The 24,166-nt window shown below is 36.6% G+C and overlaps 1 protein-coding gene across 3 annotated transcripts in view; it reads right to left on the minus strand.

The window, feature by feature from the left end:
- LOC145674677 (uncharacterized) overlaps window positions 1-23,693 on the minus strand; it is a 53,825-nt gene extending 30,132 nt beyond the window's left edge. For 2 of the 3 annotated variants that reach the window (XM_081744903.1, XM_081744904.1), the window contains exons 1-3: window positions 23,214-23,693; window positions 9,449-9,498; window positions 4,072-4,117 (exon numbers count right to left, since the gene is read on the minus strand). In XM_081744903.1, the coding sequence (XP_081601029.1) occupies window positions 4,072-4,117; window positions 9,449-9,487 (85 nt within the window). In that variant the 5' untranslated portion in view covers window positions 9,488-9,498; window positions 23,214-23,693. Of the gene's footprint in view, window positions 1-4,071; window positions 4,118-9,448; window positions 9,499-20,391; window positions 20,713-23,213 lie in introns of those variants that run through there. The other variant, XM_081744902.1, reaches the window with a different exon arrangement.
- Between the last annotated feature and the right edge of the window lie 473 nt (window positions 23,694-24,166).

Genomic DNA, 24,166 nt, shown 5'->3' on the forward strand with positions numbered 1-24,166 from the left:
TAAAAATCAAAAATTGAAAGCGTAAAACAGACACCTGTAAAATCTCATTTATAGAACTCTCCCCTAAAAAGAAAGAAAGAAAGAATCCAATTACTGCACACTTATTGTAGTTCACTACGAGAGAGGAGATGAACTGGTTTCGGTGTTTAAATCACCATTCCGAGTAGTTTGAATGAAGCGAACTACTTATGTGAAACACATCACTCCCGAGTTCATTCAACCTCTCTTGGGAGGAATTGTACTTGGAAGACAGAAATATTAGATGTTGAATACGTCGAAAGACATTAGGCATTGAGAAGTTTCACATCAAGTGATAATATTCGATTTATCATGCCAATGAGTATGATAAGTCTAATGCAGAGGAGTGAGCCCAGGTTGCTGCAGAAATGAATATATCAACATAAGGTGTTTCAAAACAATACCGACAACGTTTGGGAGGTGATTTCTGACACCAAGATAAGACAAAAAGTATAGACCAACCTGGGTGCACAAGTGCTTCCTTTCGGAGTTTTAGGCTGATGAAAACATGAAAAAATGAAGTTTAAAAGTCCATAGCTCCAAAACTATAGGATCACCGTAGTCGGTGAAGACTTTCCATGTGCACTACTCAAAAAATACATGTTCCAGAATCCTAAGGTACTCACGCAACACGCAGAAGTACCGCAGGATTCTGAAACATGAATATTTGGATAAGACACATACTAGTTCCTAAGTGAAGTCTTGACCCGACTACGGTAGGTCCCATAGTTTTGGAGTTTTGGAGCTATGGACCTTTAAAGTTCAATTTTTCTTGTTTTCGGCAGCCTATAACTCCGAAAGGAAGCATTTGTGCTTCCACGTTGGTCTATACTTTTCGTCTTATCTTGGCGTCAGGAATCACCTCCCAAACGTTGTCGGTGTTGTTTTGGAACACCCTATATATATATATATATATATATATATATATATATATATATATATATATATATATATATATATATATATATATATATATATATATATATATATATAACAAATAAACTAAAGACTTATTTTGTTGTTAATCGTAACTATTGTTTTTAAAATTCTACTCATAGTTGAAGAATAGGCGATAACATCATAGTACGTTATATAAATTTTTAAATTTACTTCCAATATATTCTCAAAATAGTAAGTGGACCACCGGTGATACGCGGTAAATTTTTCAGTCATTTCCAGAAGATATATATATATATAATGCATCCACTATTACAATTTTGTCTTTCTTGAAATAGTGTTTCAATGATTCTGTTTATACTAAATCAGGATTGTATTTGAAACAGAAGATTATAATATAGTAATATATTCAATTTGATTACTTGAGGTTTGTAAAACAATTTCTGAGAAATTATTTTCGTATCTACACACCCACAAAAATCACTGGTACGATACCTATTGGACAACAATAGAAATATGTAATGATGAATCTTTAAGTTGCAAGATTGGCTGTTAAGTTCACGTATAAGTAAAAATTCTTTCTTCTTTCGTTTTAAGTAGCCTCATGTCAAGTGAAAAGCTGCTGCTCCATAGTCGGTAAAGGATCCCGAGTTCGAGCCCCGGTGGAGACGGGAAATTTTCTCATCTTAGCCGTGTCAAAATGCGGCTCTAAGCTTCACACAGCGTTTTATAAAGTCAGTGCCTAGGACAACCTGAGTAAGTAAAGAAGCCAGAGCATCGTTCAGACTACATCACCTACACTATGTGTAATCCGAACTACCGTAAAGTGCTCACAGTTCTCAAGGTTCTCCCACTAGGAATCGAACCCAGGACCCCGTGAACCAAAGGCACGCGAGTTAGTTACTGGATTAGCGAGCGTGATAATAATAACAACAGTCGCCAGCACTGTGTAATTTTTTCGCATTACCTTATAAAGATTTTGCAACACAAGTGTACCTGCAACATAACACAAGACAACCAAAGAAATTCTTCCGTTTTAGAACAGTGAAAAACAAAGGTCAATACAATGGACAGAAGTACCTTTAGGTTTTGAAGTAATCTCCATTAGCATCCACCACCTTTTTCCAACGTCCCTACAGCTGCACAATACCCTGTTTATAAAACTCGGCGGTCGTGGATTCAAAGGAGTCCGTGAGTGCGTTCTGCAGGTCTCCCTTACTTGCGAAGGATCTCCAACGGAGGTGGTTGTCGAGGAAACGAAACAGGTGGTAATTTGTTGGCACAAGGTCCGGTGAATATGGTGCATGCACAGTGTCTCCCAGCCAAGAAGCAGAAATGTCCCCCGGGTCCTCTTTGCCACGTGTGGCTTGGTATTGTCGTGCAGGAACAGCACACCCTTGCGATTCACCAATGCCGGCTCCTTCTGCTGTAGTGCATGATGCACTCTTTGCACCTGCTGAGATTAGAGGTCAGCAGTGATATTTTGACCAGGTGGAAGGAGCCCACAATGTACCACCTGCCGACAATTTCACCATACAGAGAGCATAACCGAGGTGTGAGGAACAAGGTAACGTGGGGACAACCAATGTTTTCGGAGTGTCATAGAGGACTTATTTTTCGTTACCAGTGAGCAAGCAAAAATTGGTCTGTTCAGATGCCGAGTGAGCAAGAACAAACAGGCCATCCCTCGTTGTTTCTTGTTGGCTGCGACAATGTGTTGGGTACCCACTTGCTTAATTTATAAGACTTACCTATCCCATGCAGGCGCAGTCCGACTGTTTCAGCGGAGATATGAAATCTTTCTGGAAGTGTACGACACGTTAGATCACTGTCCTCCTCGATGGTTGCTTTCAGGGCCTTGTCATCCAACATACATGGTCGTCCATTGCGAGATTCATCCGAAAGGCTCACATCTCCCGAACAGAATTCCTGGAACCAATGTTTGGCGGTGCGTCCGTTCACGCATTCTCCACAAATACCCGGCATACACGGTGACTTGATGTGGCAGCTGACAGGTCCATTTTAAACCCATACAACAAAGATACATGAAGAAGCTGCTTTGATACCTTCATTTGTCTTCGACACTGGACGAGTTATGATTGGGCAACTTGCCTGTATTACTGAAGGTCGATGGTCAGACCAACTCCCGATCGCTTGGTCATTTCGTTTCCTCTCTGTGAGCGCATGATTAATGGGACCCCCGAAACGGCAAGAACGTTTTTGGTTAGCTTTTATTAACATTTATCGTGTATACTTTCGTTCATAAGACAAAATACAGCAAATTATGTGTGTATGTAATAATTAAAAATGTTAAGTTGATGTGCATCTCAATCCTTTAAACGCCACTTTTCTATTATTACTTTTTGTAGAAAACCATGATTGTATTTAATTTTATTTTACACTTACAAATTTTATATACCTAGGTAATATACCTTAAGCGAAAAACGAGCCGAGGTGAACTGAACTAAGAAGCTCCTGCAATGGAAAGCTGTGAAACACAGCCGAATTGGGCTCTGTCGCTATCCCTCACACGATGGCCTATTTGCCCACCAAATTTAATTCAGATCTGGCCAATATTTACCAAAAAATAAAATACCAGATACAAGGGGAGTCCAGCCTGTTTTCGGCCACGCCCGGCACCCAAATACAGCAATATTTCTTCCTTAGACCATGAGTTCTTCTTCTTGTTCTCCTCAACCATAGGTTGGTGGGCACATGGAAATTTTAAAACTTTTCTCTCCGTTGGGAAAGCTGTTTTATACTTTGATAAGGTCTCTTCTTCGTAATTGCATCTAAATATTCTATCCTTATGAGTTACTTAACAATCAAATTTTGTTCAGATCCGACCTGTAGTTACACAGAAACAGTACGATACATATATATATATATATACCTACACCTAGAGTTAAAATGTAAGATCCCATATGCTTACGCCGGGAGCTGAAAAGTTTTAAAACAGTAACTCTATAAAGCAAGTATAATTGTAAAGCTTAACACTACTTCCATTCCCATTTTCTTGCTCCCATTTCTTAAAATACACTACGATATTCTGAAGTTATTACTGAAACACTTATTCATAACATAATTAAAGTAGGTGTTTTCGGACAGCTCCCGGCGTAAGAAAATTCGCATTATCAGTAGAACATATATACTCACGTAAATATGTTTGAATGTTCTGTGTCACTATCTTTTGGTAAATCACCTGAAAAAATATAAATAAATAAATTAATAAAATAAATAAATAAATAAAATAAATAAATAAATAATGTTATATCAATAAATCACCATGAAGGAAGCAGTGGAATTTTCAAACAGAATTGGAGATCAAGTAACAAGATAGAATGAAAGGAAATAAACTGAAAGAAGAAAAGAAAAGTTTGTTTTGAATAGAAAACACAAGTCCTTAAGAAGCAGGTAGGAGAATACTGAACTTAGTAAATTATAAGAAACAGAAGAAAAAGTGAGAAGTAACAAAGTGAGGAAGCGCTACAGCATAGAATTTAGCGTAAAGAATGTGATATGAATTATCTAAAAGAATTAGGGGAGAGGTTAGAAGAAAAGATGACGTTGGAAACAACATGAAGACGACATAAGAGAGAAACATTTATTTATTTTATTTATTTATTTATTTATTGAACAAATTCCCAGATACAGCATAACTTTGCCATTTTACACAGGGACATGCTAACAAAAGAAAGAAAAAAAACAAGACAACAATAACAACAACATAGAAAAAAGAGTGTAAAAGTAAAACTATTCCGTCAAAGCTCGTTTAATTGCTCTTTCAAACACTGGGTAGCTCGAAAAAATGTCCACATCAGTTGTTACTTGATTATAACAGTTTGGTATTCTATAAAAAAGAGACCTCTGACACGAAATAGAATGGGAAGGTGTGCAGAAGTATTAGAAAGGGAAAGGAAAATTATTATGAGAAAATGGAAAGAACAGTGAATAAGAAAAGAGAGGATCCGTGGAACAAGATATTAAGTAAGACAGAAAAGAGGACAAGAACACGAACATGCATTGAAGTGTCGGATGCGAGAACTCTTTCCATAGTATCCCACAAAATCACCCTTAAAGGGCAACATTTAATAGTAGACACCTTCACAATATGGACGAATTTTTTTTTTTTTTTTTTGTCTCGGCAAAAAGTATATACGTTATTATGAGAGAGCCCCTTCTTATTTTCGCGGACATTCCCACATACGGGGACGAAGTCTTCTTTTGCTCCGTACGTTTTAGTAACTTCTTCATAATGAAAAAAAATTCTCAGCTCATACGTATTTAACAGCATAGAAAATCCTTTCCGCAATTTGAAGATATATGATTGATTGGCTTCTTCAACTAATCCGGCAGTTACAAGCATATTTCCAGCAGGATTAAAAGCAAACAACTATTGTAAACCTTTTCACAAGAAATTTCTAAACAGTCATGATCAGTTAGTTCCGCCTTCAATTTCAGTATATAATAAGATGTTGCATGTTTTTGTTGGCTTGCTTTTACATTTAATAAAGTTAATAAGCGAATTGAGGGTCAGTCAAAAAAGTACAACTTTTACTTGAGAGGAAACTACCACACAAGCATTTTGCAGCATACGCCCATATAAACATCCACCAACGACATTTTCGTTTCTTTAGAGAGGGGGATATCTCCGTCATTCCCCTGCAATTCGAAGTGATTATGTCAATATTAGACTATATTCACATGTGTTATTAATGACAATGCATACTGCATGCAACTTCAACATGAGCTGTCAGTAATGTAAATTTGTGTGACTCCTCTGAACTGGTGCATCTCATTTACGGACAAAAAATATGTCCTATCGATGTTCTTTATTGAGGGGTTTTGCTCAGTAGTTAATTACTTAACGCGAGACTTTCCTTAAAACTGTCAACACCACTTCTTGTAAATTCAATAACGTCCGTGCTTTGTTGTCTCGAAGATAATTTTCTCGCATACTACAAAGCCGATAACTCGGGAAAGAAACTGATTTCGACACAGACATCTTCATTCACAACACATAAACAGGAAGAAACACAACATATAATTGTGTATTTTGATTTTCAAGCTAATAATGCCATTATGTAACGTAAATAAACGAAAAATAAATAAATAAAAGCCATGTTCGAAAAATGATGATGAAAGCTAGTTTACTCCGAATCGTCACTGAAACCCAGTACAGAAGTTTTATCTGAGCGTAGTCCCGGGTTCGATTCCCGGTGGGGGCACTCGGTCGAAAAAGTGTAAAAAAGTTTTTTTTTTTATGCCAGCCATTCTGAATGAGGTTTCCTTGGGATCCTTATTCACACGAGGCAAATGCCGGGGTGGTACCTAACTTATAGGTCCCAGGCAGCTTCCTTCCTTCCTTTTCCCCGGATTGTGTGCTCGCCGAGGGACGTCATCCCTCAAACGTGATGGGCTAAATGGCCTTAGAAGCCGAAAACCCGGAAATCTAAATCCTAAAATCCTTTATCCAAGCTTAGGTGTATTTAACTTAAATGAAGAGAACTTCTAACCAAATCGAACACCACTTTCCATAAATACAATTGTTAGAACTTCTGAAAACCAACATACCTGTAATAATGACCACGTCTATTTATCAGCGTATCCCACAAAACGAACTAACAAATGCTTACCATGGCCATTAGAATAAATAGACCTAAGCACAAAGTTAGAACATTTACAAATTCTTTATCAATTTACTTCTAACCATAGGTAACGTAGTAACTTGAGTTGCCTGTCTTTCTCGTAAAACGTGTGTGATAGAACTTGTAACAATGTTTTCCAGTTTCAGTGAGATATCGCCGTCAGTGATATTTGGCATGTAGCTGAAACTAACGTGATTTACACATTAACAGCGGTAAGTAACATGAATTATGCATTGGCCTAAAATTGTTTAGTAAGTTCAGAAGCGTAGCCACAAAAGCAACATAGGAGTATGCGTATCTATAGTGGCCTGAGAAGGCCGAAATATGGCGTCACCAGCTAAAATGTACGCTTATATGCACAGCCACAATCCTTCATGGACTCATGAAAAAAAAAAAAAAAAAAAAAAATCAGTCTAACGTTTCACGTTTATGTAATTTACGCTAATGGAGACGGATGATTAAGACAAGTGAATGATGATGGAAGACACGGAACAAGAATAATGATGGTGGAACAAGAATGTGGAAGGAAATTAGAAACCCGAGAAAAACCACGGAAACGATGTTGTGCACAACAAACTTTTGTAATGTCCACAAATACGGTAAGTTGCATTTTCTTCAGGTGTTTTGATCATTTTGATAACTATCTCTACGTCATAAACCAACCTAATGTACTACAAACGATGAACTAACACACCATTAACAACATTCAGGCGGTGAACATGTATCTTAAATGGTACCACCCCACATATCTAATGTAACAAAAATTACAAGTCTTTCCATTATTTGCAATTACTTGTACATATATTTCCCGTACATATATATGATTGCAAAATAATGATAAGGCCTATAATATATATACGGTACGGGAAATATGTTTAAAATTTCAATATATACAGTACATACTATATATATATATATAAACAGTGAAACTTCTCTTAAGTGACCATCATTAGTTCTATAGAAAGTCGATAGTTGAAAACAGTGATCACTTAACAGGGGTTGGATTCTTTTTTAAGATAGTATCACAGCTAAGGTTACAAATGCTCTGAACTTAAAGCTAGACAACTTTTACCGCTTTAAACCTACATAAAAAAGGAAAGTAAGTAAACTGTTAACAGGAAAGTCAGTTGTAGTTCAGTGCATTTCTCTCAAATAATTGCCTTCTCAAGGCCCAGTTTGTAAGAATTTGAAAGAAGTCACAAATGTATGCCCACTACATTTTCTCGGTTCGCCACTATTATTATTATTATTATTATTATTATCTTGCTGCAAGACATTTCAGACAGCAAATGAGCCACCTAATGGCATACACATGCCGCAGAACTACACTAATAGAAACGCATTAAAAAACACGCCTTCTACATAGTTTCTCTTGAAACAAATTCATTGCACAGAATAAGTGTTCGATAATTTAAAGGTTCAAGCACATCAGTAACTGTGCAGGCAACCTCATCGTAGAGTCTATACAGAGCGTGGTGCTAGAAATTTCAAAATCGTCAAACAACACGGCGAGTGTAGTTGCGTGTGAATCACTTCTATGTTTATATTTCAAAGAACGAAACCAAAGAACGCGTAATTTACAATTAACTAACTTCGAGTGTTGGTAAATGGTGCAGCTGCGAAAGGTTGGATTGTCGTTTCGTCGAACTGCAGCTCGCATAGATCGAAACGTGTCAATGGTTCACAGCGATGTACTAGACGGTAGGTAGAGGATTACCAAAGCAGACACGCTCCTTCCTTGCCTTTCAAAGATGAACATTTGTGCGTGTTGCACTTGTTGATACGTCACTGACACCACAGTTACAGCGACACCCATATGTGAGGACAAAAACACTCAGGAATCGAAGATCGATCACTTGATCTGCTTTCGACAATGTTTGTTTCATTGGTGAATGCAAATGTCATCACTTGAGTGAGAGAGGGTGCACATGTTCTTCTTACCCCCAAAGTGCTCGTTAAATAGAGTTTTAATATACAGGGAGTTTCAAACCAACACCGACAATGTTTGGTAGGAGATTCCTGACACCAAGATAAGAGAAAAAGTAGACCAACCTGTGTGCACAGATGCCTCCTTTCGGAGTTATAGGTTGCCGAAATCATGAAAAAATCAACTTTAAAGGTCCATACCTCCAATACTATGGAAACTACCGTAGTTGGCTCAAGACTTTATTTAGGAACTATTGTGCTGCCAAAATGTCTTGAGCCGTGGCAAAAATGCGAACTAAAGCTCACACCGTCACACACCCACGCGTTGAGCCAATAAGGGTTCAGTTGTTGCTAAGCGTGAGAAAGCGAGTGGAATTCCTTCAACCAGTAGCAGCGCTTGCAACGGAAGACTAGGGATCAAGTCAATGTGGCATATCTTTAGTATGTGCACTATCCAAATATCCATGTCTCAGAATCCTGCGGTAGTTCCGCGACAATTTTTATAGTGGTAGTTGATGAGTACTTCAAATTATATGTCCGTAGCCAAACTGTCTCTATAAAAAAAATTGTTACGTGAGTAGCTTAGGATTCTCAAATATGTACTTTTGGATAGCTAAGATATTAGACCCTAAGTGAAGTATTGACTCGACTACAGTAGGTACCATAGTATTGGAGCTATGGACCTTTAAAGTTGATTCTTTCATGTTTTCGGCAGCCTATAGCTCCGAAAGGAACCATTTGTGCACCCTGGTTGGCCTATACTTTTCGTCTTATCTTCGTGTCGAGAATCAAGATCAAACGTTGTCGGTGTTGTTTTGAAAAAGCCTATATATTAAGTGCATACGAGATTTCACAGGTTCCTAGAACAAGAAAATATATTAAGAAAGGTGATCGGTGAGAGAAGTTTCACTGCGCGTAATTGGCGTAGTATTGGTATATAATGAGAGGTACATACTCACCATGAACCATTGATATCCCAGGGGTAAGCGACAAATCATCCTCCTTTTTACTGAAAAGAAATATATATAATAAATGAAGTCACTAATTCAAAAGAAACTTTAAACCTTGTAACTTAATACATTTTAAGAACTTTATTTATTTATATTTATATTTTATTTATTGTAATCCCATACTTTTAAATTGTTGAATTACTAGAAACTAGTTATTTTATTATAAATTGTAAATATCATATTTAAAGGTATATTTGATATAATTTTCTGGATTACATAATAGATTAACAATGGAAATTTTCACAAGTACACAAATTTTAAAACAATGTTTTTAATGAATGTTTTTTTTTTTTTTTAAAAATAAAAATAAGTTTCGTCAAGGATTCAAAAATACTCTGAAACATTTGATACACAAATCAAATGCAAAATTCATTGTTTTGTATTGTTTAATTTATTTTTAGTATAATTTACTTTAAGTATAATTAAAACTTTTAAGCTACATTTATAAAAATAAAAAAGCAATAGCATTTTTTTTATAAAACTTTAGAGGCTTGCTTTACCTTAAACTAAAAAATAAACAACTTTTGTGAAAGTAAAAGTATTATGCCAGTTAGGTATATAAAGCTTCAATTTTTTAATAACAAATCATGTTGTAAACTCCATAATATTATTTTCGTTAATTTTTACGTTAAACGCTTTGAAGATGGCAGAACACTTTCTTGGTTTCTAAATTTCTTGTTATTCTTAATTTTGTTACAATAACAATAACTACAATTGATTGTTGGTTAAGTCTCTCTTAATAGGCATAAAATATTTCTACATTGCAAATTGTAAATATTAATACTTCACCCATACTACCAATTAATTTTAAATTAATTTACTTTAATGGCTCCTTCTAAATAAAAATAAATGTATTACTATTATATTTATTCTTTTAAATATTTTCCAAAATTTTCATAAATTACTGTTAAGGCTCAATCGCCTATGTCAACAATAAAAATAAATATTACCTAATTATGCTTTATAAAAGCTACAAAACTAAATCTTTATATTTTTTTTCTTTATTAGACGAAGCAGTTTAAATGTAAACAATAAGTAGATTCTTTTCAACCATCATAATATATTGATTTCTTCTTGTACTTATTGTCAGAATTGCACTAATTTAGAGAATACATATAATCATCAAAACATCGAAATATATAAAATTTAAACAATAGTACAAAAGTTTAAAATATCAAAAAAATAATTCATTTCCCTACCTACACAAGAGGAAATCACCAGAACGGAATTCAAATTACCTGGGAATGATTTAAAACAAAAACTATTGTCCAGGGAGCTGAATTGTTTAATTTCAGTTTATACTCTCTCTCATTTTTACTATTTGTATTCACTTGTTTCATATGAACTTTGTTTACCACATGACTACCACTCCTCCGTTGTATCCCACCTTTTTTCACATATACCCGAGTTCCCTCTTCGTCTCGAGTGCACTAATTTTTATCTAATAACTAAAGTCAAAAATGGACTTCTATCGAACGCTTTTCCGCTCAGGGTATACACCTGGGTGAAAGACAAGGGCGAGAAAATTGGCTGTACGATTTCCTCGTGTATAGATGCTATCCAAAGCAAGCACATCGTAGATGCGCCAGAATGTCACAAACACAAAGGTTTATTCAATTGCTGGTTGCAGAATAGCCAATGAAACTGACAGTTTTCCACAATGACGCATCTTTCGAAATACATGTAGTTTTTTTTTTTTTTTTTTTTTTTAAGCTTCGGAAAACTTTCGATATAAAGACCCAATGGTAGATAAACAGTACTTGCAGAAGAATTGATTTGTGCAATTATTTGGGTGGTGTTTGTTTGACGAACGAGGGAAGGGGATTAACTGGGCATCTGCAAACTGTACATGACGCAAACGTAAGAGTTTAAAAGTACTGGAGGTGTACGAGTAGCCATGAAAACACCTAAAAGACCATGAACTCGATTGTGAAAGTTGCTTTGCTCGCCACCTGTAGATCTACAAATGTGCAACTTGGTCTGTATAACGTATTTTCTGAGAATGGGAAAATCAGAATTGAAATGAAATCTTTCAGTTTTATGTCTCTGAGGCTGAGATGAATAATTAAGGTAAGTAAATAATGATAAACAAATTGGTGGAATAAGAACGTGGAAGGAAAGAGGATAACCCAATAAAACCCACACAGACATGACGTTGTCCACCACAAACTTACTTGGCCGGGGATCAAACCAGGGAAAATCAGAAAATGGTTGCTACAGCAGCTTCTCTCAGGACACTTCCTCAGACCTTGATCTGGCCATACACTATGAAACAATGCACACATTAAACAGGACCAAGGGCAAATAGCCTCGCTGTTGACACCAAAATTAAACTACAATCATTCATTTATTTAAACAGGGCTTAACGCAGCTCTTGACCAAGCTTTCTTTTTATTTCCATTTTTCATTCATTCTGAAGACTGCTAGAGGTTTTCAAGTACTTTTGCTAAAGCTAGACACCTATTCTATTAAAAACCCGTATTTCAGAACCATACAGAACATGCAACAGGTTTTCTTAAATAAATAAATAAGGCTCGACATAGAGTATTTAAACCACAGAAAGACGCACAACCTCTGGTCCAACACAAACAAAACTTCAAAAACCGGTAGAACCTAGCGAGTTAATATTGTTTACTGAAAGATTAAAACTGAAGCATATTTAATCAAATTAATAAAAATGATGAGTGAAAACACTAATTCCGAGGACTGCGTCTAAATGACCTTTACTGCACGGCTTCGGCCACTAAAGCTGTGGCCACGTCCACCAGATTAAGTTACTGAAAGGAAGAACGAATCACTTAGTAAACGCACTTCATTTTAAGGTCGTATACAAATGATACAAGTGCACATTCGAAGTACTCTTATTTCCGGAACTGACGTCACTTGGTATGCGTCAAAAGGTCCAAGTTCACAAGTCTGCAAGTGCATAGTGTGATACGATGTACACTCATGTCCAAAATGATTGTCGCATATCTATAACTGTCTTCTTGTAAGAATATAATTTGATAATGAATTTGCAGGGTACTTTTAATACTGCTACTATGTGTATAATTGAGAAATGTATACTTATGGTAAATTTCATAATAAAAGAATTATGAATATGAAAATTAGAATGAGTAAAACAAAATGTTGCTAAATGGACAAAAGAGTTTTATTTTTTGATATTGTTACACATACTAACATTATACGAAATATCAGGCGAATTCGTTATCAAATCATATTCCTACAACAACATATTTATAGACATGCGACAATAATTTTGGACATGAGTGTACACTACGTTAGTACACTTGTGTACTTAAGATGGCGGTTCCTCATAGTAGGAGTAACGACACTGTCAAAATAACATCCCAATAAAATTTTAAAAAGCATATTTTTAATATTTTCCGTGTTGAGGCGAATATTTTTGCGAGGTGATCTTATAATAATGAGAAATACGCAAATTGTGATTTTAGAAATGAAATATCGAAACCGTTACAAAAATAACTGAAAGGTATTTATATTATGTTCTCTAAGTAAAACAAAAATAGTGTAGGAGTTTAAAATGCTATAAGATGTTTGTGCTTAAAATATTATATGGTTCATGTAGCCTAACTGTGATAATTAGACTATCGGTACTGTAGTTATTTGCACGTAAATCACGAACTTGAATGGCATATGAAATAAAATTTTAAGAAAAAGCATAGAATAATGAATACCCATATTATTCATTACTGTATGGCTACAGCTACGTTAATACGTAGGTAGATAGTAAGATATAAGTTTTGATTTTAAACAAATAAATTTCTTTTATGGCTACCAGATTTTCTCGTATTTGATCTATGTGAGGGACCGTAATATGCAAACTACTGTATACTTTGCACTTTTGACAGCTGACCAAAAGTGAAATACAGGTCAAAACTTTATTTCTATACATTTAACAAAGTTTTTACAAATTTCTCTTAATTCATATAACCACAGTACTGTACTCACTATGAAACGATTATGAACAAGTGATCCGTTCCGTGTCGTTGAACAATGGGAGCCATTACATAACATACATCTCTCTCTCTCTTTTTTAATATATAAAACCGTTTCTTTTCATAAAATTGTTATTATATTAATAATTTTAACTTATGATTGTACTTTGACGAGGGAAGTTGTTTCGTAACTGAGTAACAATTTTCGCAGCGGGGAGCATGAGGGAGAGAAGATAAGCGTACACTAAGAGAGGATTACGAGACCGAAATCATAGTAGCGCGCTTTATTTGCTGCGGCTCAGAATATTATAGTGGAGCTCCCTTGTGGCTAAGCGGTTAGCGCACTCGCCTTTGGGGTGGGAGACCCGGGTTCGATTCCCGGCGGGAGATCATGGGGTTCGGATTCCACGTTAATCAGTAGGTCCACGTCACACATAGCCTCGCTGCTGAAAGGGACGCTAACCTAGAAATCAACTCAACTCATTAATATTATAGTGAACTGCATGCAAATATTGGATCGTGTATACAACGCACAGAATTACATTTAAGCAGGTTTATTAGATAATAACCTTACATTAGTTTCTTTTTTATTTATATCATATCCAATCTGTGTATACGTGATCCGTACAGCTTGGTATATCATAATGACATAATAGTTTTTTCCTGTAAAATTTGCAAATTTTGACCCTCACACCACTATTCAACTACACTACACCACTGGCGCAGCTTAAGAATATGGAGAGACTACTTCGAAGATTTGCGGATAAAATCTATAGATTCTCAAAGAACGAGTAACATCTAAAGAACTTAAGTAAGAGCGCAGTAGGTAGAGATATCCCAATTAGTAAACCTGTAATTAAAGCAATACGGTAGAAAAAGCACACTTACGGCGTCATTGTCGTGTAATCCACTATACAGGAAGAATCATATACAATATGAACTATCTTAGATCTGATACATTATGCATTTTCCAAAATAGCTACGTGTCTGTCGGTTGCTTGCAGTAAATTTCCTAACTTTTAAGAACTAAGAAGTTAAGCCATACTGGTTGTAAATAGCGCCCGCAGCAGTGTCATCGGCGCCCTAACACCCTGTGCTACTTTCCTCTCGATGGTTTAAGAATATTCCCTCGCGCAAACATGTCTAATAAAACAGAACAAATGCCAATAGTTTTGTGGCTTTTATTTTATTGCGAAGTAATAGTGCACACAACACAATATGTATGTATAGCCACTGCCTTTACGCTTCGCTCATTTTAGTCTGCGCATGAGAGATTCGAAATCATAAGTATTTGCAAATATGACGACCGAATACGTCTACTGAAGCTGTTAGTATACATGAAGAACACCTATGTTAGTTTAGGAGTGCTCCATATTGTCAATCTGTACGGTATATTTATCTTTAACATAACCGAAAAGTAATTTACCTAAAAAAAAAAAAGAAAAAAAAAGCATTATTTAATTATATTTCAGCACGCGAAGTTCTCCTTCCTTTTGTTATCAATCTTCCATATTCTACCACGATGAGATGCTGAAAGGAAGTGCAGATCAAAAGTTAATTTGACGAAGTGTACACTATCTAATGTGCACTTCGCACTTTTGGACACGGCCTTAGTGCAAGGTTTCATTGTTAAAAAAGCTGCGTTCGGTAAATATCTAATAGACGCAATCAACGGAATTAGTGTTCCTACTTATTCTTAAGTTGCTTTCATTCTATTAGTCACAAGACTAATCTCGCATAAGGAAAACTCATAGTGGTTGAAGAAAAAAAAAATTCTGAAGTGACATTAAGTAGAAATCCTTAGAAAATGTCCTCACGCCGAAAGATCCTGAAAAAGAATGAAATGAAATTTTTTTATGTCTTACCTTCCACGCTTATGCCGGCCAGGCTAAAGGAGACTGTGATGATGATGAATGAAGAAAGTGGGAGAACCTCGAGAAAACCCATGCACACGGTGTTTGTCCACCATAAAGTTCTCTTGGCGCAGGCCGGGATCGAACCAGGGACCCCATGCACCAGAGGCCAAAGCTCTACCATTGAGCCACCGCGGCCCGATAAAGGATCCTGAGGGTAAAGTTAACTTCCCCAACCCACAATTACAAAATTTACGAGGAAATTCAAAGAATTATACGAAATTTAATCTAACAAAAAGGAAACTGAAGATCATCACTGTAGAGTGGTTAATTAAGGGAAAAATGAAATTTAGTTTTGGACTACATGAAGGTGCGCAGTGGAGCTATTTAGTTGAGTTGATTTTAACGTCTCTTTCAGCAGCGAGGCCTACTGACTAACGTGGAATCCGAACCACATGAGATCCTATCGGGAATCGAACCCAACTCTCCCACGCCAAATGGAGTCATTTAGGTAAGATGACAATACAGCATAAGAGCATAATGTGTCAGTGTTTTAAACCCACTCTCATTCTAACTAACATAAGTGTATAATGCAATAACGGGTGTGAAAAGTACCGACTGTTTCTAGCAACACTCCTTGTCCTAAAGCATATCGCTCTTTCGGATACATTGGTTACAGTGTGCGACGGTTTGCAGGAGTGGCGATCACAAAACGACTGGGAAAATTCCTGTTTTTGTTATTTCTGGGTATAACAGACTTTGCAATTGTGACCAGTTGAATGATACTGCTTTTGCCCAGTAATACAAAAATGATGCAAACTTATTTACTGAAGAATAAAGAAAGCAGCTAGAGTACAATTACAACAAGAGTAGGGAAATGAAACAGGAGTAATTGTAAGTAAAGAATATAAATATACCCATAAGTAATTAGTAAAATAGCGTATAAGACAGCTCTATGTTCTTCTGATCCGGGTGGGCCATTAGCTGAACTTCAGCCGTGAAAGAAAATGATTACTAAAACTACAGAAATGAGGAGTAAGTACTTTACTGCTTGTTTCCAGCACCAGAAACGTATTAAATTGGATCCTTAGCTTGCTGTAGCACACACAAACCACATGTAATTCTACCGAGAATCAAACCCGAGTCTACCCGTATGTTCTGTACCTATCCGCGAAAAGTTATATACTCATATTTCGTTATAGTAACAAGAAAAAAAAAAAAAAAAAAAAAAAAAAAACAAAGCCCGAATAGCGTCGTTCAACAGTTTCAGTTATAATGTTGATGTTAACTCTCCCTTATACAAAATGCTTTCAGAATAACATTCATTTAAAGCACTAACGTTACACGTACCTAGAATCTAATACGGAAACAAAACCACAGTATTATGATCTATCACATTTTCATGAAATCTAAAATTTACGTAAAAACTGTTTACCAATCAATCAATCGCCGATCCCTGCCGCTTCACCCTGCACTGAACAGGAACAGAGAAATTATGCCTGTACTGACCAACCATCCTGCCCGTACGCGGATTCAGCACACGTCGGTGCGTGTTTTTCACATTAGTACATATATTATATGGCAAAGGTTCCGTTGATGGACTACGGTGATCGGAGGAATATAAAGCTGGTTTAAACGTTAATTACCTTATTACTTATGGCTCCGTTAATATACCTTGCTCACAATTACTCCTCTTTTACTTGCCTAATTCAGTCGTAGTTGTATTTGGAAAATATTTGTTAATTACCTTCTTTCTTTATTCTTGGGGGCGCGGTGGCTCAGTGGTAGAGCGTTCACCTCTGGTGCTTGGGGTCCCGGGTTCGATCGCAGCCCCCGCCAAGTGAACTTTGTGGTGGACAAACACCGTGCTCGGGGGTTCTTCCGTTTCCTCCCACTTTCTTCATTCCACCATTTCACTCATCTCTCATTATCACCGTCTCCTTTAGCCTAATCGGCATAAGCGTGGGACGTAAAACTCAAAGTTTTCATTTTTCTTTACTCTTTACTAGGGTTGGCTGGTTTAAAAACTGGGTTTAAACAAACAAACAAAAAAAAAAAAAGGTTTTCGGTCTTTTCAATAAAAAATACGGTTTTTGCCAACCCCGTCCTTTACTAAGTATGCATACATATTGTATTACCTTTCAACTGTTCAGTGCTGTAAACTCTCTGATATTCAGAAAAAACAAAAGCAATGTTTCAATGGAATTATTAAACTTGTTTCCTTACCTTAACACTGTAAAGGAGGAGATGCATTGATGGGTGCAGAATGATTTTAGGAGGGCTACAGCACGTGGAACATAAACCATCTTATGCTAGATGGCCACTAAAATCACGAACACTATAAGGGAAGGAGCGCCTGGGACGGTACGTACACACATAAACGAGGAAGGTGGAAAGATTGAATATGGCATTAAAGCACATGTCTTGTATTAAGGCATTAAAGCACACGATTGTGCTAACCTAAAGTATATATGTGCCGATGAATGCGACATATCCTATGAAACGCTGATAATGAAATGGCAAGTTTTTTTATTTTGACTAGAACATTCGCTAGTCAAATTAAAATGGTCCACTTGCGGAACATTTATGTGACTTGGTTCCCGCCGCAGTTTAGGAATAGGTCTCCGAAACAGATAACATGTTAGGAGCAACCCATTCCTTACGCTGGAGAATAGAAACATCTTTGGTAAGTGCTTCCCAAACCGCTCCGGGAATGGGTTCTGATAAACCTGTTCTTAAACAACCGTAATTTACACGTTCTTAAAAATGTGCACTAACAGCCACAGACAAACCCAACACACTTTAAATGAAGTGAAAACCAGGGGATAGCGCATGGTATCGCCTCTAAATTCATCGACGGCTCCGGAGCGGGTGCCATGATATATAGTGAGCCGTTGTAAACGAACTCGTTCATGCATATACCCACAGTCAATGACGTGCCTGATTCCTACAGACGCACGCCCTTTCTACTGCTAGGACCCGACTGCTGCGCACCCGAACGCTCAGATAGCGTTCGTGACTTAGTGACCACCTAGCACAAGTTGGTTCGTTTTATGCAATACGTTTATACTGTAATCTAGACTCATGACTACATCACAGTTACAAATAATGAACCACAATCACCAGCACGTGATTTGGTGGCGAAACTAAATAATATCCGAACCAGGTCCTAAACTAACCTAATCCAGTATGAACATTCCAAACTACCCATAATCAACTACGATATATAATTCTGAGCTAAAAGCACAACGTCGTCGCCACAGCAGAACACTCATGAATAACATACAACTACTACGCACGATAAAAATAAAACACTTGCCCATTACTCAAGTCTACATTACTGAAAAATATTGTTTTCTGCACAAACGTAGATCTGAAGCGAGCACAATTCCTATTACAACAAACAAGAAAACCTAATAAATGTCCATAAATGTCAACTAATACGTCGGAAATAACTTGAGCCTTCGACCACAACCATCACAAGTTTTGTATAACCACACACTGCCGTAAAGCGACAACAAGTAATATCTGGACCAGGTACAAACTTCCATCTCATTTACGAACTCTACACTCTCCAAGACACAAATTGAAGTAACGCGCTTCTATGAAACCTAACACACCGACTACAAGCACATAGAAGCAGCTGACACCACAGTAGCTAACTTCCATATGCTTGTACATGATAGACACAATAGACATCGCATGAAAGGCACAATGAGTTCTAGCAAGTAAGTGAACCTATAAGAACCCGCTCCAGAAATACGTAAAAAATACAAAATTTACGGGAGAAATGAAGATGCAAGTATTTAGACCTAACACAACCTAACTAAATTTAACCTAAATTAAACTAAACTAACTTAAACTAACCTGAACTAAACTAATATAATAGAAATAAGCGACATTCTACCATTTTTTTTTTCGAAAATTATGCTGAACCCCTACACTATTATAATCTAATCTAACCTAAACAAAACCAACCTAATATGTACAGAAAGTACCGAAATTGTAAAATTTGTTTAGAAAAAATAGCTGGAACAGTCTTGCTAAACATTGTCCAAGTAAGATCCTACCGATGAAAGGGTTTATGTTTAGCAGAAGAGGTCCAGAAGCACGTAAAAAACATAAAATTTACAGGAGGAATAGATGATGCAAGTGCTTAGACCTAATGTAACGTAACCAAATCTAACCTAACCTAATATAAGCGAAATCCTATCATTTTTTGGAAATTCATCCTGGGCCCCCACACTAACATAATCTGACAAAAGATAATCTAACCTAATATCAACAGAAATTACCGAAATCGTAACATGTTTTAGAAACAATTGTTGGACCCCTTAGCCCATTAGCCGATGAAAGCACTATCAGTTGATTTTATTGAAAGTGGAAGGTATACGAACTTATATCTATTTGGGTCCAAAATCTCAATCTGCACCCTATTTTCGTAGGAGTGGAAAGAAAATGCAAAAACATCTTCACTTTAGTCACCATAGCCTAAGCTCAAGCCGTGATACAGGGAATAGTGTAACATATCGGTTTACTGGAGCCGATTTATATAGCCACTTAGACATTTTCTTTCTTTCTTTTAATGGAAACGTTTTTATTATATGGTACCTTAAAACAAAGAAAATATAATTTCACTTACACAGAAGATTTATCATCACTACTGTTATATCTTGTTCCTTTTCATCTAAAAAGGCACTCTTTTAATTAGCATCCTTACTTTTACTCTGCTTAGCTGAATCTCCTGAATTGTCATCCTGCCTTTTTGATTGTCTAATGTTTAAATTTCGTATAACTCACTTAATGTCTCCATAAATTTGGTAATTTTGAGGAGGCAACCTGCTGAACTTAATCTACATACATGGCACAAAACCTAGATATATCGCACAAAACGCCGTATTTACAAACATAACGACTGTGCCCATCTACAGTATATCTGTGCCGATGAATGTGACGCCACCTATAAAATACGGTTAATGAAAGTACTTTGGTTGATTTTCTGAAAATTGCAAGATAAATATGTACTGATATCTACTTATTATATGGGACACTATAATAAATAAAACAGAATTTCACCTACATCGACATCTCCGTATCATTAGGCCTACTAGGCCTGACATTGCTTGAGCCATTTTCACTGTGTCCCACACCGTTGTCATTTTCATTTCTTTTCTCACTTGACGGTAAGCGAGGCATCTTTAATCCTATCCAAAGAGAAGGTTCTTTTTCGGTTTCCTGTATAAAATATTAACTACCGAAGAACACTTTGAGCTGGAGCGCGACGAGTTGTAGCTACAGAAATAACCAATGTAGCCAGAGCACTATGATCATAGTGAGAAATACATACGAACATTATTTAATGTTACACTGAGCAACAATGACACTTTATTCTGTACTTCAGGACTAACATATACGCTGAAAATAAATTACACATAATACATAATAATGTACATTAGTAAATATCAAATAACACCTGACAATAGGAAAATTGTGTGTATGCGCCTGGCTGCTTCATGCACAAGCACAGTGTAACCATACGCACACGTATAAATTAAAAGTATGACTGCTATGACGTAATGACTATAAATACAGTTCTTTGTCAAAAACTGAAGAAGCTCCTAGGCTGTACACATTATAAAAGTAACAAGTAAAAGTAACAACTATACACATTATGCAATGGCATATGAAAAGGGGGAACTCTGATGGGAACTCCCCCCTTCAGCAATATGGTATTTAAAAGTAAGCCTTTGTCATATTAAAATATGTGTGAAAAAATAGTGTTTCGAAGCTATATGAGTTCGTGCTTGAATTCCCGGCTTGCTGAAATTCCATGTAGGACACTGGCCCTATGGAATCTAATCCAGGGGTAAAAGTAGATTTGAAAAGGTAGGGGAATGCATGACGTCACGCCGTCCTCCTTGCGCATTGTAATTTTAAAAAGTGGGGGACACCAGGAATATTTTCTGAAAGCGGGGTGACGGCGTACCCTGAGTTCCCCCTTACTTTTACCCCCTGAATCTTTATAACAAAAACGTCCTAATCGCAACAGTGATTTTAATGCTTACTACACATGATCGCCTCGCAAGAAAGTATTTGTTACTTAATAAAAAGAGAGAGCCTTGGCAGAACGAAGGCTGAAGAAAAATATAAAATTATAGAGTGGCTAAAGCATTGTAGTCCATGTAGCTTAAAATATGTTGAGAACTGGAGAAAGTTTTAAACAGTTTAATTTATGTATAATTTCTTGAGTCATCGAGAATTACATATAATAATGACGCTTACATTATTTTGGGTAAACTTCACAACACACGCTCCAACTGCTCTTCGATAAGTAGAATCGCTTTAAAATGCTTTAGTAGAGTAGAGAAAGATAGGAATTAGCAGAGTAGAGGAAGGAACGGGATATCTTAAGGTTAGGTAAGTTTTGACCCATTTTCATAAAATTAACAGAGTGTAACTTTTCGTTTCTGTGTAAGTATACCAGCTGGGGCGGCCATTGTAAAGTTAACCCATTTGCTTTTAATAGAATAAATGACGCTTCGCAACATGATTCTAGCCTGGTGCCTGCAAGTTATGCTATACACGCGTTCACTTATTATTGCTATTGCTGCTGAAGTTAAAATCTTTGTCCACTCGAGTATCGAACGTAGAAGTACTTCCACAATTCGTGACACCTCAAAGTGGCTTACGGGCAGTGAAAAAGTATTATCTGGACAAACAGTTGATGTAATCAGTGTTTCTTTCAGAAACAAAGTTCCAGAGTGGAACACTTAGTATTCTGGGTGGCCACTTGTGGTACTATTCTATATATTATTATATTAAAGATGTATTATTTTGGTCTCCTCCGGGGAGCATTCTTCCCCCCCCCCCCAAAAAAAAAGAAACACATCCGGTTGGACGCAAAATGCTCAACACCATCTTTCGGCCGCTTATCAATCCTTGCGCTGGACTAGCGATCGGTGAAAAATAAAGCCTGCCTCCACTAGGTATAGAATCCGGGTGGTCCGGTTGGTAAGCAGGCATCCTACCGATTACGATATCAATTAATACATAAACAAAAGCGGAAATGATAAAACAAGATTCGCACAAATTGGCCCAACTGTCCCTGCAAAACTAAACTTTCTCTCACTCTCTTAGGGGTGGAGCTACACCAACGATAAATACCTACGCTCTGAATCCGAACTAGAGAGACATGAAAGACTAAAACGCAGAGTGAAATCAACGTATTTTATAAGAGAAAATGAAATGAAATCTTTGAGTTTTACGTCCCACGGTTATGCCGGTTAGGCTAAAGGAGACGGTGATAATGAGAGATGAGTGAAATGGTGGAATGAAGAAAGTGGGAGGAAACGGGAGTACCCCGAGAAAACCCACGAGCACGGTGTTTATATTTTATAAGAGAGTAGAAGGAAAGTTTAATGTGTGATCTAGCTTTAATCACTGCTAGGAATATGCTCATTTAACCACATGATTGTTAATTTCAAAATCTGCCCCTTAACTTTCCAATAAACACTTTACTTTTTGAAAAATCGTCTTTAAAATTGACTATTCCTACCCACGAATTTAACTGAAACACAAAAAAGAACTTAGTGGCGCCTACCGTGCATAAAATAAAAAGTTCAGCTTCTTGTTAACATTTAATAACCTTACCTTCCAATGTCAATATACGATGCGGAAAAATATCTTAGGCACGGGTCTGGATCATACCATAAAGTATTCATGAGTACATTAGCACAACCAATACAGGATTTTATGAGACCATGTTTATTGTGGGAGTGTTCTCTACCCCACATCAAAAAATGGAACTCTCGAGAAAATACTGTCATGTAAGAACAATTATCGCAGGATTTTTTCACGAAAATTGAGAAGCACATATTTTCATTATCAATTTAAAATAGTTACCTGGCTTATTTTCACTCTCGATTATTTCCAGTATTCAGGCTTCAGAGAAAATTTTCACCCTTTTTTTAAATCCATCTCTTCTTTCTCCTACATATACTTGTAAACCAGTATTTCCTTTCTTTTGCCTTTGGTTTTCTGGACGCAGCAACTTTCGAAATCATAGTTCTAAACAATAAAACTAAACTCAACATCGCTGAAGCAAATGTTTACTTCAAAATTTCCTCCAAAATGATACTATTTACGTGCAAAAAATGTTCCGTGAGACCTGTAGAAGCACTTCGGTTCAAGTACTAGACTAAATTCTTCACAGCATTATATTTTGAAACAAATTACTCTATTTCGAATTGTAATTATCGTCCTTATACTGTAAACTGTTATTAACTTCCACTTAGAAAATACCACTTATAAATCGTCCTCCAATATCAACAATTCGCCAAACTCTTTTCTTCTATCGGCGTTGTTGATTTTGGTTACCGGCAGATGGCAGAGGAATTAGTTTCATCCAGTTGACGGCGGAACTGCGGTGTATTCCTCGTCTATTTTGAAGAAAGAAATTAAATTAAATTGTTATTATTACCGAGAATTATTATTTGGTTAGCAATTTTCCGATATGATGCTAAATAGTAATGAAAGTAAAATTCTCTTCTATTAGTACCTAGTTAAAAAGGTTATATAAACATAAATTCTGCATGTGCCATGGTATTTTCAGTCTTACTTCCGAGCGACGATACAGACCCGACCGCGGTGTTTTAGTGGTAGAGTGTACACTTTTGGTGCGTGATGTCCTCTGTTCGATCCCAGCTAGCGCCAAGTGGGTCTTATGGTAGACAAATACCGTATGGCAGATAAAAACCTAAAATCGAACTATGATAATAAAAAAAAATCAAAATTTCAAGAGGTTTACAGCTTTCACGGCTCCTACGTGGCGAAAACAGACCCGTTCGTTCTTATGC

Source organism: Thermobia domestica, chromosome 17 (assembly GCF_964235325.1).
Source record: "Thermobia domestica chromosome 17, izTheDome1.hap1.1, whole genome shotgun sequence".
In the NCBI taxonomy this organism is placed as follows: Eukaryota; Metazoa; Arthropoda; class Insecta; order Zygentoma; family Lepismatidae; genus Thermobia; species Thermobia domestica.